At 41.2% G+C, this 18,878-nt stretch overlaps 1 protein-coding gene across 1 annotated transcript in view; it reads right to left on the minus strand.

The window, feature by feature from the left end:
- Positions 1 to 18,878, minus strand: part of ZCCHC24 (zinc finger CCHC-type containing 24) — a 148,218-nt gene that overhangs the window by 114,806 nt on the left and 14,534 nt on the right. Inside the window, exon 2 of the mRNA XM_077822933.1 lies at positions 8,595 to 8,795. Coding sequence (XP_077679059.1) covers positions 8,595 to 8,795 — 201 coding nt within the window. The remainder of the gene's footprint in view (positions 1 to 8,594; positions 8,796 to 18,878) is intronic.

Consider the following 18,878-nt stretch of genomic DNA (forward strand, 5'->3'; position numbering starts at 1 on the left):
CAGTCAATGGGCAATAGGCTTTGAAATGAAATTGTGATTACAGAACTCACTATTCCACTGACATGAATGGGAGTTCCATGAAGGGTGATGCCACAGTACCAACCCCAAGGAAATCCTGGGGCAGTGACAATGGGCCTGTGAAGTAGCCTCTTGCTCTAATCTAGTATGGTATAATAAAAATAGACTAACATGTAAGGCTAAAGCTCCAGTCAAAAGGCACCATAATCAACAATGGAAGATCTAGAACGACCTGTCGTCGAATTCTAAAATAGAATTCTAAAATAGCGGCGTATGTTATTTTTTAGACCATTTCCCTTTCTAATATCTGTTTACATTCCATTTCCCCAAACTAAGAACGTTCATAGCACTAGCAGAGTGAAAGTAAGGTGGCTGTCTGAGAGACAGCACATCAGGAAACGTTTGTTTTCGGCTGGTTTGGTGCACTTTTTGGAACCCATACGCAGAATCAAAACGTATGTTACACAGGAAAGTGGCATAAAAAAAATCAAAGGGGTCGATTGGAGATTTCTTTATTTTCTCTCTCTTTGTGTAGTCACTCTCATGTGCTTGGATTAGGATCCATTATCCTTTCTCAAAACAATATCAAACTTAATCCAAATTTCAAGGACCCTGCTACAGATAGAATTTTCAAACTGGAACTCCGTGAGCTTACTATGAAAGCACAGACTGTTTGGACTAATGTGCTATCAAATGTGGCCACAATAGGCCCTTCTCTGCTTGCATACAGAAGTCTGAGTTACGTGCTGCGCTGCTAAATGATTTGAAGGCACAACACACACAGGTTATTCAGAATTTCAAAATGCAGACACCAGTGAGTGTTCTTCGATATCTCAGACCCTCAACCAGCTTAAGTTTCCAGTGTTGAAAGGGATGTTACAAAATCACAGACCACTGCACTGAGTTATTGTACACAAGACATCTGCACGTTTTCATAACAAAACTTGTAACAATCTGAAAACAGTTCTAAAACCCATAGTGCAAAGTTAAACAGCCCATGAGAAAAAACAAATCAACTAAGATTTGCTTTTTTCAAGCAGAGAATTTAAACAAATACATGTGAAAAAACCTGAACCAATTTCAAATCACATAAAACAAAAACAGTATGATTGAGATAGAAAGGGGAACAGAGTTAATATGCAATAATGAAATTTAAGGTTGAAAACTGCATATTGTTTCAGTGCATTAAAATGTGCAAACTTAGGACAGGATATTGTAAACATGGTATTTAGTTAAACATGTGCATAAGCGTTTTCAAGATCACAAACTGAGAATTAATCTCTGTTTCCAGAGATGTACGTATGTGGGAAAAAATGTCTTACGTAAATGGTTGCTTACAGTATATTTTAAAGATATAAGGCCAGATCCTCAGCGGATGTGAATTGGCTTTGTTATGTTTAACTCAGTGAAGCTACACTGATTTATACAAGCTGGGAATCTGGTCCATAACATATACAACTAAAACAAATTAATTCACTTTATTAAAAGTGTATGTTATTTTTTCTTACCATATATGTTGTTTGCAGTGTTGTTGTAGCCATGTTGGTCCCTGGATATGAAAGGTGGGTGAGGTAATATCTTTTATTGGACCAACGGCTGTTCGTTGAAGAGACAAGCTTTTGAGCTTCACAGAGCTCTTTTTTACCTTTTCCAGATCTGAAGAAGTGCTCTGTGAAGCTCAAAAATTTGTTTCTATCACTAAATTGGTCCAATAAAATATATTACCTCATCCACCTTGCCTCTCTCAGATGTTATATGATGTAAAAGGGGACTAATTTCTTTATGTTACAAACCAGATATTTGTTTCACATTATATACAAACACATGTATGACATTTAAATATCCCAACTTTCCATATGTAAGACTCAGAAAGATAGAGGTTTGATAGCAGAGACTTGTGTGGAGGAGAGAACCAGATCTGGAGAATCCTTTTTAATTTCTGTCAGAATGCTAATATACTCCCATACAGTACAGGTGAAGAGTGCTCTCATTTCTGGATAGAGATGCACTGGATCAGAATCATCCTTGATCTTAAAGAAGTCAATGGTGTTACAGCAAGGTTGAATTTGGTCTGTTGTCTTCCTGTAGAATGTATATCACAGAATGTCCACTTACCCAGTGTAAGTAAAATACTACGTGGGCTGGTGGTTCAAATGCCATTTGTTTCTAACTAGAACTTGCATGATCCAGATCCTAAGTGATTCACAAATTCTGGGGACTGCGGCTTGTGAAATCTAGTCATATGTAACAACAAATGCCCATACGTATGGTCTCCAACCCAAGAAGATGGGGGAGTTATGCCAGCTAGCTTTGAAAGCCCTTGCTCTGCATTTGAGGGTTTGCAGAATCATGGGGATAATGTATCTGATCCCCAAATCCCCTGACTGAATAACAGTCCCAGGGCTGCAATCCCTGATTTGCCAGAAAGAATGTGTGCATTTGTTTGTAAGCCACACATATATTCACCAAGTCAAAAGGAGATCCTTCTGTGATCATCCCTAAAAATACCCCAATGCATTGTCAACATGTACTTCAGTAACTTGGCCAGAGGTTCAGGGTCTATTACTGGAGTGGGTGGGTGAGGTTCTGTGGCCTGCCATGTGCAGAAGGCCAAACTAGGTGATCATGATGGTCCCCTCTGGCCTTAAAAAATTTGCGATTCTTTGAGTCTATGTAATTGTTTAGGATTTCTTCAGGATATGTGTGGATGATTGTAGCCTTAAATTAGCTGATGTTTCCATGACCTAGAGCTGGTTTTAAGGTCTCACAGTCTCTGACTTCCTGACCTGATTCTGGGGAACCATAAAGGTAAAGGAGGATCTCATCTTTCGCTTAAAAACAAAAGTAAATTTCTCTTCTTTTTATGAAGAGCCTTGACACACACCAACCACTTGGGTTGACAGCTTGTCACTTTTTTGTAAAGATTAGATTCTTCACCATCCCTATCACAGCTACCCAGGGCTGCCCTTTGGTGTCTGTTAAAAAACAAAAGCCACACATCCTTTGAATCTTGGGCACGCTCCAGATCAGTTGACTGTTGTAGGGAGCAGTACCGCTCAGGTTACTACTTACGGTCCGAGGGTCACTACAAGCTCCCAACCAGAGGGCTGCCTCCTGACCCAACTCTGCTGCAGAGCAGCCAGCTTGATCTCTGATCACAAGGAGAGACAGCTCAATAGCATGAGGCAGCATGGTCTTGTGGACTAAGTAATGGACAGAGTGTGGGATTAAGCTCAGTTTATAACTGATGTGGTCTATATCTGGGTCAGTCCATATGGAAAAAATGTCTAAACTTGAGTGCCTGAAATTAGGCATCTCAATCCAGATATGCTGAGTGTCACTCTCATTGACCTGAATATGTATATAGCTTTTATAGGGTCTGATTCAAAGCCCATGGAAATACTCCTCTTATTAGTTGCAATGACTTTGAATCATGCCGATATAGTGATTTTCATCCCTAGATCCCAAAATGCTTTGCAAGTGTCATTATTCACTATGCCTGTGTCTATACTGGTACATATATATTTATGTAAATATATATATACACCTCTGTATGTATATAGCTATCATCTACATATACGTACATATATATTCACAGAATATAAACAAGGTGGTGGAAGATATTCAAACACAAGTTTATGTACCTTTCAACTCTCCTTGGGTGGGATTAATGATTCAGTGTTTACAGTACCTGAGCGCGGAATTAAGACCACCACCTATATTTTCCAGGGCGTCTTACATACTGTCTCCATGATGAGAGTTCCTTTCCAATGTAGTGAGTTCAAATGGTTCCCTCTTTGTTGACAAGACCGTTCTAGACAGCTTGGCAACGACTAAGGGGTCAGAAGAACTCTTTGGCCAGCATTCAGAACCACATGGCTGAGGCCATAAACGTGGGATGATGTTTACCTGACAGGCCATGCATGTAGTCTTACAACAGGTCTTGCAGGCATTTGAGTAGTGATGGGACACAGAGACCGAGCAGCTGGAATCAGTGCTTGGCAGAAGCAGCAGACAGAGAAGGGGTTTGGCTGGAAGTTTTGAACACAGACCTGTTTTGCTGGAGCCCTGAGATTGAACTGTATTTCTGTTAGCTTTGTTACTGCCTTTGCTGTTAATCCACCCTTGCTCAAAGCAATAAAGGGAACTATCAAATTATAAATATAGCCTAGGAAAGACTATCCTGATTCTGCGTCCACTCATTCCTCTCCCAACAAGGAATTAAAACAGTCCAGAAGCCCAAGCATTTTGTGACTTCCCGGAAGTTGGGGGACAAGTCGGGGGGGAGGGAAGGGCATGGAGGGATGGAGGGAGAGAGAGAGAGTGTGTGTTTAAAAGTACACATAAAACTAGTACAGTTAATACATGATAGTGTGATGTGGTAAAGAGATTTTATTGTTTCATTGGCTTGAGTTTGGGATAGCTGTATAAGTCAAGAGTGGTGAAGCAGTGAGTGAGTTACCCAGATTATCCCAAATGGATGCCAATAAGATATTTATATCACAACGTGCCATCATGTATTGGGTATATGCCACCTATATCTCTGGGGAGGAATACCATTTTACAAATATTGTAGATTTTTCAAAAAAAATTGAGACTCCAACTATAACACCTGGGAAGCAATAAAACCTTCTAAAAATGACCTAAAATAGATTTTCTACACATCCCCATCCCCCCAGACTGATTTTCAGCTTCAATATTTCTGGATCTTTCCTGTTGGAAAGTGAGTATTGTCTCCAACTTCTAGCCTTGCAGGGCTGAGAGATATCTGACTAGAAAATCATGACATTTTATCTATATGATAGCTGTTACTGGCCCAAGACTGAATATTACCTGTCTTGGGGAAGATGTAGAGGGTGAGGTCAGAGGCAAGATCTGAGATTTAGGTTAGAGAGGAATTGTGTAGGACCTTGATAACAAGGACAAGAAGCTTCTACACAAATTAATGTGTGTGCGCATATGCCCATCTGTGAACAAAGAAAAAAGTTCTCACATTACCTATCATTTTAAATTAATTATGTTGAATGTTTGCCATTGTTAAATATAATTACAGAGATGCAAATTAAATTGAGGTGTGATGCTTTTGGTCTCAATCCTGTAGTCATTCTATGATTGAAACTCCTGTTGAAATCAGTGAGAATTTTGCATTTGAAAGAATAGTAGATGCCTGACTGGAGTGGAAGTTTAGCTGTTTTGGCTACTTGGATTCAAAAAATTAGTTCAGAGCAAGTCTAGGAACAGATGGAAAAAAGTGATTAGTTGAAAGTGTTGTCCTCTTGGCACAATGACAATGTGACGAAACCACACGGAAACAGCTGGGTCCCAAATAATTGGGTTTACTAAATATACACAAACCTACAGTGTCTAGCTGCATACATACTACTGCTCTTACTGGTTTCAGGGAGCTTCTAAAAACATAGAATACATTGAGCGCCACTAGATGGCTCACAAACTATTTAAAGGTATATTACCCTATTTCTACATGCTCCAAAAAAGTGACAGTAACCATGATCTTACAACAGTCTTTAGGGTTCCTAAAAACCTTTGTAAAATCAGAGCTTTATAAAATCATATTTCAGGTTTGATACAAATGCATTGAGATGGAATTTCAAATGAAAAGAAGCTTTGGATATCTGAGGTGCTAGAAAATCAGATTCTACCTGTTGTGATTTATGCTTCTGGACTGGGTCATCTCTCAAGGTGTAATCTGAAATAAGTGCTTATATTTCTGTCAGAATGGTATAACGTCAACTCATATGGCAGTAGGAAAAGCAAACAGTATGTTGTTATGTTTGCAACAAGGAGAATAAGGGAGGATTAAAAAGTCCTGAAGTTAGGTAATTTTTTTATTATGTAGAAGAAACTCCATAACAAAATCTGTTTCTTATTAGGCAATTATATAAAAAAGAAAGAACAAGAATATAAATACCATGTGATTTACTGGTTTGCATATTGTCCAAGTCTGATTATTTTATCTTTCCCCCTGTCCGAATTAAAACATATTTTAAAATATGGAGTAATATTTTTAACCATTGTACCATATTCAAAATAGCTTTTGTTTTCGCTGACACTGGGAGGAATTAACCACCAAACCCTACAGCTATTACATAGTATATTAATCATTTTAAAAACCAAAATCAATTGCAGTTAGAGGGATTGGTAAAATGAAAGGGTTTTATAACATGGACCCCGATCCTGCAACTGGATCCATGCTGTTGGACCCGTAAGTTTGCACTGAGTTCCCACTGAAGTCAGTGGGGTGCCATATGTGGATCTGATTCCAGATTCAAGGCATTTGAAAATAAGACCCTGATTCTACAAAGCACTTAAGTACATGCTTAACTTTAAGCACAGGTTTAAGTACATCACTATTCAACAAAGCACTCAACTGCAGGCTTGAGGCCCAGTAAAGTGCTTGTGTTTAAGTGCTTTCCTGAATCAGGGTTTATTTTTGATATTACACACAATACTGACCTAATTTCATACCACCTCCCCTAAATATGGTCTGAAAGTATACACTGATATACAAACACACAGGCACATAGATATATTTGTTTATATAATATTACAACTCAGCCACAGAGCACATACTGTAGGTAGTATTCTCCATTCCTGTTTTGGTTCAACGGATAGCTTAATATATTATTGCTTAAATCATAATAACTCAGATCCTCAATAGTATTTCAATGGGAGTTAGATGCCTAAATACCTTTGAGGATCTGGGCCAACATGCATACAAAAATTGGATAGAGTGTACAACACAGTCAAGTTAACCTTGCTGTAGGAACCTTAACTTTTGCATGTGCTGTGCTTTAATTGGCATTAACCGATTTTCTTTTTTTTTTAAGTTATTTTCCTTAACTAACCCTGAATCTCCATTCAAGATATTGCTGATCATTCGCTGGGGACAATCTACACAAGCCACTGCCCGAAATGTACTGATTGTTAGGGAACCTGTTGCATTTCTCTCATACATACACAGAACTGCACTGTTATCTCACACAATATTGCATTGGAGTCCACTGCTGGGTATATTCAGTACAGTTACAGTTAGTATATTTCTATCCTAGTATTGAACAATGTATGTTATCACACGATCATTTCTGTGTATTTTGCAAGTACATGCTAAACTGAGTCAATTAAAAATTAAAACACATTTCTAAATAATTTTTGTCTCATTCCTGAACAAAACGCTCCATTCAGTGTATTCTGAAACAATACAATGTACAATACTTTGAAGTGCGTTTGCCAAGCTGCATGGGGCATTTTTGTCCCACAACGTCCCTTAAAATCAGAAGGAGATATGCAGCTAAAACTTCATGGAGATAACCCCCTCTTTGGTTCACACCTCTGTGACCAACTGCAACAGGAACACAGTCAGTTAAAGCTCATCTGACTTTAGACTCAATTTCATGCAGACCTTGCTTAGCAGGCAAACATTCCTTCTGCCTGCAATTCTGGCTTTTATATGTCTGACACCCATAGCTGCCATGGACTGTAGTCAATTTTACTGAGAGAACAAAGGTTACATGTTAAGAAGCGGAGTTGAAAACTGATCTAGAGGATGCCACTAAACGTGCACTTCTGTATTTTTGGAACGCCATCAGCAATTTTTTTGCCTCCGGACTCTAAGTACATTGCTTGTTGGAGCTGTGAAAGTTTGAACCGTCTCTACTTCTGTGGGAACCAGAGCACCTTAGCAATGCCAAGCTGAAACCTGAGAAGATGGGAAAACCTGGCACGCTGGGTTTTGGCTCTTCAGAGAAGAAATGCAAATTAGTATATGGTTTTAGTGCACATTACGGTACCCCACATCTTTAAGGAAATAATGTTACCAGTTTTGCTATTGCAAAGGCAATCTACTAAGCCAAGAACTATCAAGAACTCTAGTCAAGTAGCATAAACCTCTTATATATCAGGCAAGGAACATTTTGCACTAGCTATACCTGGAGCTTGGGTTCCTGCAACAGTGTCTTAAGTTTTTCATCTGATATAGCATTTTCTCTTTCCTTATAGTGTTTAGTGCTGGGTACTTCCATTACTTGCTATATTTTTTATTAAATGTTATATCCAAAATAACTAAGAAACGTGCAGCTTTAAAATGAATTTAGCATAATCTTCAAAATGGAAAATTACACAGTAACAACCTTTACCATTGCCAAAATCTACCCACTCACTTGCCTAGAGTGAGGTGTTTTTTTGGGGAGGGAGGCGCATTTGTGTAGGTGCAGGGGTGCTGGAACAATTTGTAGAGTGGGGGTGCTGAAAGTCATTGAATCAAACTGCAAACCCAGTATATGATGGAAACCACTTTGAGCCAGGGGGTGAGACGACATCCCCCACACCCCTAGTTCCAGCACCTATGGGTAGGTTGGGCCGACACACAAGTAAAATGTCACGGTAACAGGCCCCATGATAACAGGTGGATGAAAAGAACCTTGGTCTGGCCTGGTAAAACTGTCAAGACATTTCTGCAAAGCTGCTCTGAAAAAAAAAAAGTGAGTCAAGTTCAGGAAATTGTCTCATTAGATGAGTGGTGAGGTGAAGACTCTTACAGACCATCACACATCACTTACCTGTGGACAGTCTTTGATGTAGTGTCCCTTGTTAAAACAGAGGTGACATAGGTAGTTAGGAGGTGGCCTCTTGCTGGGTTTTCTGGCTTCCGAGGAGAGGGATAGGTCAGAGAAATGCTCAGTGAGTGAGCTTAACCCATCCACTATGTTGTTAAGAGAGCCATAGGGAGAAGCACTCTTATACAGACTGCTACTCAGCGCCTGCAAAAAAAGAAAGAAAGATAGTATTGTACTAAAGGTTCTTCTAAGAGTGAGCTGAACAGCAGCAGGCTAAAAATAGCAGCAGGAACTTGGAGAGAGTCTTTTCATTAAGAACAGGGCTGCATACTTTGTGAAAGCAATATATGGGCCATTAATATAGAGGCCTCTTGGTTGTAAGCCTAAAGATAGCACGATGGATCAGGTTATCCCATTGGTGGAGAAAGTACTGAGCTCACCACAAAAAGAAAAGGAGTACTTGTGGCACCTTAGAGACTAACCAATTTATTTGAGCATAAGCTTTCGTGAGCTACAGATGCATCCGATGAAGTGAGCTGTAGCTCACAAAAGCTTATGCTCAAATAAATTGGTTAGTCTCTAAGGTGCCACAAGTACTCCTTTTCTTTTTGCGAATACAGACTAACACGGCTGTTACTCTGAAACCTGAGCTCACCACAGTTCACTCATCCCAGCCTGGCCACGAAACGATGATTGCTTTCTGATGTGATACCCTACCACAGTCATGAAGTGGTTAGAGCTTCCAAGCAAAGTGCTGAAGAGTGACCCACAAAAAGGAACATTTTTGGTGTCCACAACTATTTGAAGGGATAATATTGAAACCAGAGAAATGAAAAGAACACCAATAAAAATGTAAATGTTAATTTGCAGGCTGCTTGATGAGACAATAAACACAGTGTCCTGAGTTTTAAAGTCAAACAATAAGAAGTGCTCAGATCCGGGGGAAACTGCTGTGATTTAACTATTTCCTCATAAATAGAAAATACCCAGTTTTATTTTTCATCTGCAAGGGATCTCCACTTTCTTCAACCGGCAAATCAAAACTAAAGGAAGCCCAATTTGCCATTCTGAAGCTTCAAAACAGCAGGAAACTCATAATCGCCTACATAGGAATTAAGTGACAACAAAAAGAAAAGGAGGACTTGTGGCACCTTAGAGACTAACCAATTTATTTGAGCATAAGCTTTCATGAGCTACAGCTCACTTCATCGGATGCATGCAGTGGAAGAGATTTTCCACTGCATGCATCCGATGAAGTGAGCTGTAGCTCATGAAAGCTTATGCTCAAATAAATTGGTTAGTCTCTAAGGTGCCACAAGTCCTCCTTTTCTTTTTACGGACACAGACTAATATGGCTGCTACTCTGAAAAGTGATAACAAGTATTCATTCTCTTTAATGCCCTGGGGCACAACAGAATAGTAACTGGCTGATAGGAGCTTTAAAACATAAAGAATAGCTTTTTCTCTGGGTTTTGCAACATGGCAGTTGTGCAGAAAGGACCACAGCATGGACAGTTGTTCCCACCCAATGTTTGGGGAGGACACATTTGCCAGGGTAATGTAAGAAATTTGCACTTGTTCTCATTAGGCCTGGTTCTCCTCTCACACTATTGTAACCTCACTGATTCAGTGCAGTTACTCCTAATTTACACTGATGTGCAACTAGAATCAGACCTGTTCTGTGACCATATTTTTTTCAGTGCTGTCAGTCAGAAACTTTTAATGAGGGCCAAAAAATGAATTAGAAATCCTTTATATAAATAAATGCTAGAAGCTGAGATTTAGTGAGTTTGTGAAATTAATTCACTAATCTTTGAAAACCTCAGATATTCATGATTTCTGTCCATCTGATGTGATGCTCAAATAATAAAGGAGTCACATAGGGATAGCTGAATAAGACTCAAACATGGATCTCTGCATAATTTGAAGGTATCGCTACATCCTAGGACAGTGGCTTTGAATATGCAAGTGAAAATTAGGTGCAAGCTACACTTTGCAATCTCATTTAGCCACACCAGAGGCAAAAGTGACCAGTTACACAACTGATGAAGGGTCTAGTAGATAGGGCACTGGATTGGGAGTCAGGAGACTTGCATTCTGTTCCTGACTTTACCAGTGACTTGCTCTGCGACCCTGGGAAAGTCATTGCAACACTCTCTGCCTCAGTTTCCCTCTTATCCTTTGTCTTGTCCAATTGCATTGGAAGCTTTTTGGGGTGGCACAGTCTGTACTGTGTGTTTGTACAGGGCACTGTGCAAAGAGTCCTAATCTCCGTTGGGGGTCACTATCTGTACTTACCTGGTGGACCTGATTCTCCCCACATTTTACACCAGTGTAACCCAGGAGGAGCTACATTAGTATAGTAGCACCTGGCATAAATTTGGTGAGCGAAGAATTGGGACCTCTGTCTTCGGGGTTGATTCTGTACATTTTGAAAATGAAAATTATCCCAGCAAGTGACTGAAAAGTTCTAACTGCTTCAGTTGTCAAGTGACTAAAGATGCTACAATAGTCATCAGCACTTATTTTCTAGGATTATGGAATTCCGTAGGAATAAAAAGTCTTGGCAACAAATTGGTAAGAGGAAGGAGAAGTGCCATGGAACCCAGATTGTTGTTAAGAGACTTCAAGAAGTTCTTCTCTCCCAAGTAGCCACTTTCACTTACACACACTTGGAATAATATGAAATGTTTTTAATAGCACATTTTGACTGAAGACTCTCCAAGTGTTTCATGTGCATTAAATAATTACGCTCCTCAGCTACCCTGTGAAATAGCTATATTATCCCCATTTTACAGATCAGTGACTTTACATACAGCGAGTGAGAAATTACACTCCCTCCACCCCCAGCAGAAATCCATAGATCTTCCTTGGGTTGGGACACATGCAAGTCCTCTGCAACTCATGGGGAGGACACGAGGCTACAGTACAATCCGCACATGGGTGCTTTTTCTTCTCATAGGACCCAATCCAATGCCCATTCTTGACAAGAGGAGTCCTTCATTTGACTCCCATGGGCACTGGATTGGGCCTGTAGATTCCAAAGGTGGCCACTTTCCATTCCCCATCCATGAGCCACTGAAGCCTCATGGCTGTGTTTTATGTTGGTGTATGCAGGTGCTACCCTAGGGCTTGCAGAGGGAGCCTACTTGGCCATTCCACTAGCACCACATTGTACCCTCTCCTACAGCAGTGAATATCACTGAGAGAGCACACAATTTGTCCCACAGTGAGTCAGTGGTCTAATACTGACCACCATACTTTGTAATCACCAAACACTACCTATCACTGGAAAATTCCCTTTGAGCTGTGCCGAGATTTATAGAATCCATCAGATGTTGGCAGTGACAGGGTTAACTCTCACTCCCCAAGCAGAGAAAAGACCACAGCCACATGTCCTAATTACAAGGATTGTGAGGGTAGGAGGGCTGGGCCAGCTGTGGTGAATTAAGGAGTTCCCTATTAGGCTGTATCAGGGATGTGGGTTAACTGGTGTTAGGAATTAGTGTCTCCTGGTTGGGAGAGGATGAAAATGCTAGTTGGCAAAGCCTGTCTGTCTCTTTCCCCCAATGACTGTGCAAAGCTTTGACTTGCTTTAGTTGAATCACGGGGATCTAAGCTGAAGGAAGCATTTGGAAATCTCAGTTTAAGTCCCCTATTGTAGAAAAGTTTGTCTATGTTCAGAGTGTGGATGCACCATCCAATCAGATTTCAAGTCCCTTGTGTCCTGGTTCTGTCTGGGTATGCGGCTTTTTCACTGGTCAGAGAACTCACACACACTTATTTTGTAAACTGCTCGTTAACTGAGTACATTAGCTCAGCTGTAAGAAGCAGGGTTAACTCTGTATATTTGGTGACCCCATGTGTGAGAAGGATGGCTGTAGTCCTATCCAGCCTCCTTATTCAAGCCTACATAGGCATGTTGGGTAACATTTTCAAGGATGCCTAAGTGATTTAGGTGTTAAGAGCCAAAGTCTCTTTTGAAAATGAGATTTGGGCTACTAAGTCACTTGGATACCCTTGAAAATCTTATCTGGGTTGCTCCTTCCTTGGCAGAGACTACCTCCTATGCTCTTTTCAGGACTCCCATGCCAAAAGGAAGACTAGAGAACCATGAAATCTGAATTTGCTTCTCCAGTTACTTAAAAATGGAGACCAGGGCAGCAATAAGAACAAGATGACACAACACCACAATTTAATTTATGTTTATATATAATAAAAATAAAATAGGCCCTTAGCTCGGAGTGTCTATGCTGCACTTTTGCTCTAAAACTTCCTTTTGGTGCAAGCACCAGCTCAGGTCTAAAGGCAGTGAGCAAAGATGGGAATGCTAGCATAGACAAGGCTCTGGTGTTTGTACCATGATGAGTCCTGCTCAGAACAGACCTGAGAACACAGTTGCTAAAGTGCTGGTAGTGCCCTGTCATCTGTTCGTGGAGTTGAACCAGTTCTAGTAACAATGGGAGATGCCATGGGAGAAGAACCTACTGTTGTCAAGGCCTCCCAGGGTTGGGGACCAAAACAGCCAGGCAGATGAAACAACAGGAGTCAGAGTTTCCCTGAGCAGCTCCCTGTTGAACTTTAAAAAGCCAGCTCCTATACGACCAGAGGAGTTAGTGAACAAGAGGGGCAAGCCGGGGAGTTTTGCGAGAGAGTTTTCCAGGTGAAGGAGGAATGACTACGTGACCTTTGAGGTGAGTTTGTTTGTTTGTTGTGTGCTCGCTGTTTGATTTTAGCATATAGTGTGGCCTGTTTGGGGGGAAATGCCTGCACCTAGCAGCCCGCTAGGCAAGGCTGACGGCTTCTTGATGAAGCTTTGATCCCTCATCCTTTAGGATCCATTAACCAGGGGCAGGGCTACTCAGGGAGAACCGGGGTTTAAAAAGCCAGCTTCTAAGCGACCAGAGGAGCTACCGAACGGGAGAGTTTTTTGTGAGGGGGTTTAGAGCGGGAGCATGGGAACCAGATACACCTAACATTCAGACAATAAACAACTCCCACACCACCCCCTGCCAAAAAAAAACAACACCTCCCCACAAAAAAGCTGAAGGAGTAAAAATAATATAGGCAGAAGTCCAGCAGCAGAGATGGGAGATAGAGCCTAACCCTAATCATGTATGATTGCTTGCCTGGTGGCCAGGTGGCGTATGTGTGCATTCAGTGCAAGGAGCTCCTGGCCCTCAGAGACCAAGTATGGGCTCTTAAGACCAGAGTACATGAACTGGAGGAGCTAAGGGAGACAGAGAGGTACAAGGTGAGACTTTCTGGGACACAGTGGTCCCACCCGTAGTCTGACTGCTTTTGTGCTGCTGAAGAGGATTAAAGTCTTGGGGAAGGACATCATCAAACTGGAATGAAGGGAAACGATCCTATAGTTGGGACCTTCCTTCCAGATGATGCTGTGGTATCCTCTTGCAATGAGGATACGTGTCGGGGGGAGGGAATCCCAGTTATTAGGAAGAAACAGGTAACAGTAATGGGGGATTCGATCATTAGAAATATGGATAGCTGGGTTTTTGATGACCGGGACAATCACACAGTCAATTGCCGGCTGGGTGCAAAGATTGCAGATTTCTTGAGACTTGTAGTCAGACTTATCTGCAGTGCTGGGGAGGAGCCAGTGGTTGTGGTAGGAGAGAGGTTCTCGAGGCCAAATTTAGGCTGCTAGGCAAGACATTAAAATCCAAGAACTCCATGGTAGCATTCTTCGAAATGCTTCCAGTTCCACACTCAAGGCCAGTTAGATTGGCAGAACTGCAGGATGTCAATGTGTGGATGAGATAATGGTGTAGGGAGGAGGGATTTAGGTTTATTAGGAACTGGGAAACTTTTTGGAGAAGGAGGAGCCTACAGAGGAAGGATGGGCTCCACCTCAACCACACTAGAACCAGATTGCTGGCATGTAAAATTAAAGAAGTCATAGAGGAGTTTTTACAATAAAGGGCTGGGGGAACAGGTGCAGAGGAACACATGGTTCAGACACAGCCATCTGTTTGGGGAGGATCTATTAACAGGGATTCTCTATATGCTAGTAAAGAGCAGAGAACAGAAGTTGAGAAAAGTACAGGTAGGAACTGAAGAGAAAGTTAACCGAAAAAGAGTTCCATTCAATTACATAACATGAAGGCAGACAACTAAAAAGTGACAAAAGTGCTTATACAAATGCTCGAAGCCTAAATACTATGAGTGAACCTGAGTGCCTCGTATTAAATGAGGATATTGATATAACAGGCATCACAGAAACATGGTGGAATGAGGACAATCAAGGAGACATGGTAATACCAGGGTACAAAACACAGGAATGGCAGAATAGGTGGAGCTGATGGGGGAGATGCACTATATATGAAAGAAAGCATAGAATAAAATACAAAGTAAAAAACTTCAGCCCTATAATAAGGGTGAAGCGTTGGTGAAGTTGCTGAGGCCACAGGAAAGTAGCCCAGGGAATCATAGCAGCATTTTGAGCAGTTGAAAGCTACGCGTGGCCCATTGCTGCTATTCATAGGATCCCTGGGTCAGGACCCAGAGTAGTGAGTGGGCCCGTATCCCCTCACCAGCCACAGGTGAAATAAATTACTCCCTGAGGAGAGCTTTGAACCTAACCCCAGAAAGAGGACTGAAGACCCTGAAAAGGGTCAGCAATTTACTGAATATGGAACTGTGATACAACCCAGGAAGGGGACCTAACCTATTTAGTGTCTCAACTGGAGAGCTGGGGCCAGAAAGGGCAATTGCCTCCAGAGAGCAAGCCTGCGGGGTACGGCTCGATACCAGCACCAGGACTGTTTAAAGACTGCGGACCGAGACTTTACTGTTTATCCTGGAAGAGGTTTTGTTTTGTTGAAAGCCCTCAAACTGTGTGTGTGACTTGGCTGGAGGGCTGAGTCACCGAAACTGCCTGAGAAACCACCAATACTAGTTCTTGAAATAGAACTGTGGATGTTGTGAAAAGTTTAAATCTAGACATCTTAACCATATCAACTAAACAGAAGACTTGTCTACTACTACTGTGTTTCCCTCAAGTACTGATAAGTTTGAAGAGCCGCAAATAGATCTAAGGCTAGTGAAGGTATTCTCTCTAATCAATGACCCATTGCCAGGGTGTGTCTCTCTCTCTCTCTCTTTGGTATAGTATTTATTTTTCTTAAATGAAATCTTCTAACAATAGTATCATATTTTATAGCTGTTGAGAGTGCTTCTGGATTCATGGCTCCACAGATAGGGAAAGTACTTTTCCTGCCGAACAGGTTCAGCATAGGCAGGTGGTCATGCAAACATCCCCTCCCCTTCTCCACGAATATCTCTTAAATCAGACCTAGAGAGAGATTTCCAGGAACAAGATGGCAGTTCAGTCTCCATGTACATTCAATCATCTTCCGAGACTGCAAGCAAGGGTCCAATTAGGGCCAGTTGGGATGGTGGCTTTTGTGCTGTGAACTACTGTCCATGAAGAACTGCACTTAGATGACCAAATAACTTTGCCTACAATTCCATTTATGTTGTTAGGTCACTGAGCATGAGAAAACTCCCTTTGGAACTGGCACTGCTGCCAGATCATCGGAGCTGCTCTCTTACAGCCAAGGTAGCAGAGAGGGTCTGAGAGCAGGATCTTTCAGTGAAAATGAGACAGTGCTGAGGAAAAGGGGACTCTTGGCAAGGTATAGTGCAACTCTGTGAGAATACAGTTTCCACGGGGCAATGATCTGATGATACAGAAAGAGACAGAAGTGAAACTGGACACTGCACTGTGGAAGCGCTGCTGCAAGGTTAAAAGCTCTGTCCCCAGGCTTTACCATTACCTTTATTGAAAACCGCTACTGCTGATTCCTCAGCTGACATTGGAGAGAAGCACCAACATCTTCTCAGTAGCATGGAGAGAGGCAGTTCCCTCATGCTTGGGTGGCTTCCTCAAAATAAAAAAAAAAAAAACACTCGGGAAGATAGGATTTTCCCTATTCCATTGGGCTAGTGACCCATCAAGTCAGCATCCTGCCTCCAGCAGTGGGACAAACCTTGTGTCAGAGAATCCCGTGATCCCCCTCATCCATCAGAGTACACTAAGATATATGTGCCGTGCTGTAAATAGATGGGGGTAGAGTGAAATACCTCTTGACTCCTGCATTGCTCACCTTATGCCCTGAAGGATGGGATTAGAGTACCCATATCTTGGTATATTTGACTACAAATGCACTGGGCCAGTTTGAAATCTTAGGGGTGAAAATTAAAAACCATTGATTTATGCTGTGCAGGCTGACAAGGAACTACAGTAGCACCTAACTAAACGACCCATTTTAAAACCTATACTGGCAATCTCTTTGCAGTCTTGATTTAATTGCCATAGTGAGGTATCATGACTAACTTTCCTACAAAATATAGTCCAACATGCCACCTATAACAAAAATAAACTATAATTGAAAAGCAATCAGCAAAGAACACTTGTCTGATGTTATCCTTGTCCTGATTCAGCAAGATACTAAACCACATGCTTAATTTCAAGCAGCAAGTCGTCCCAATGACTTTAAATCACTTGGATTATTTGATGCTCGTGGTTGGCTGAATAAAGAGCTTTAAGTTTCTCCCTGTCACTTGTCCTCTTCTTATACACTGGAAATGATAAATACCACAAACTGACAAATAACATGTCACAGAAGTTAGAATGATTATACTAACGGGTCTTGCAATGAAATGCCAAAAGATGCTCAAGTCATAATAAATTGGCTTGAATTTTCTTGTTGATGGGAAGGATTGTGCGTGCAAGTGGCCTCTTGGGAATGAACTAACTCACCAGTTTTCACTGTCCTCACCTTCACCTAAAAACACCTGCTCACAACAAGGACTAACAGCCAAAAGAACTTGTTTTTAACAACAATAAAAGAGCAATTTTGGAAATACTGGTATGTGGGGAACAGCACCTCAAACCTGTGACTTTGTGCTCCTGCTATTTCTAAAGAGCTGAGATGATTCCATTTTTCTATGCCAATTTTCAGTGGAGAGTGAATTTTTATAGCTGAGTAATAAACCCCTGAACATAGGGGTTTTAATGGAAATTGTGACATCACTTTAACTACAGCAGTTCAAACAGGCTCGAATAATAAAATAGGATATGTTAGCTATCAAGGCCAAGAAAGTGTCAGGATAGAGCTTTTTTTAGAAGATCTCTAATTCAGAAGTAGCAATAAACATTTGGAAATACGTGAGCTGAAAGCACTTAGTTTGGTTTAGCCAGATTCTGTCCCCAGATAAGCGTACACAACTCCCATTGACTTCAGGAGGAATGTTTGCACCTGAATGAAGATTCAGGCCTCCATCATGCAATGAGCACTGTGTGGCCTGATTTATTGCATGATCTGGCTCTCCAGTATGGGCTTCAAGACAGCAGCCTTTCTAATTACTCACCGAATGTTACTCCATTACTTGGTAAAAACATAGAACACTATACATATTAACAGAGCGGGCAGATGGACACAGTGAATAGGCTTCGAGTGACCAGATTCGTGAAGAATTATACCTAAATCACTGGGCCACTCCTGGAAGATTTCAAGATGTGATTGAGGTAATTCACTAATACTTATCCATAAAAATATCCATCTCTTATGTGGCTCTTCACCTGTAGGTCTCAAATCCCTTTACAAAGAAAAGAAGGTAAATATCATTAGCTCCTTTTACACATGGGAGCAATTGAGAGAGGTAAAGTGACTTGTATGTGGTCACAAAGCCAGACAATGGCAGGGACAGAATCCAGCTCTCATAAATCCTAGTCTGGTACCCTATCTGCTAGATTTTATACTCTCATTTTAGATTAACTGACCTTTAAGGCTTTGATCCAGAAGAAATTCACCTCTATGGCTAATGCCATATAGAATTTACCCAGGTACCCTGGGCTGTATAGCCAAAGAAACTACTCTTTATGCTGTGGAAGGAGAGCTGCTTACTACCCCATACCTACTTACTAATAGCTGAGTAATGACATATTAAGAGGCTGTCCAATCCAATGGTACCGGGGGAGTGGTGAGAAGAGAGCCGGGGAGACATTTTAAAGGAGTTGCACCGTTTCTCTTTGGCTGCTGGCTCTGGCTATATCAATCACTCAAGTATATTTTTCTGTGGCTGTAATTTAATTAACATGATTTCAGCTGGAATTCTGTCTGGAATGAAAAATAATATTCCTTTATTCTGTGCTGGTCAATTAACCATTGAGGGATTTCCTGTCCCAGAATCAATGCTCACAAAAAAACCCACTCTTTATAACTTAACATGATTAAACTTACATGTGATTGTTGTTTGTGC

Source organism: Eretmochelys imbricata, chromosome 7 (genome assembly GCF_965152235.1).
Source record: "Eretmochelys imbricata isolate rEreImb1 chromosome 7, rEreImb1.hap1, whole genome shotgun sequence".
NCBI classification, from domain to species: domain Eukaryota; kingdom Metazoa; phylum Chordata; order Testudines; family Cheloniidae; genus Eretmochelys; species Eretmochelys imbricata.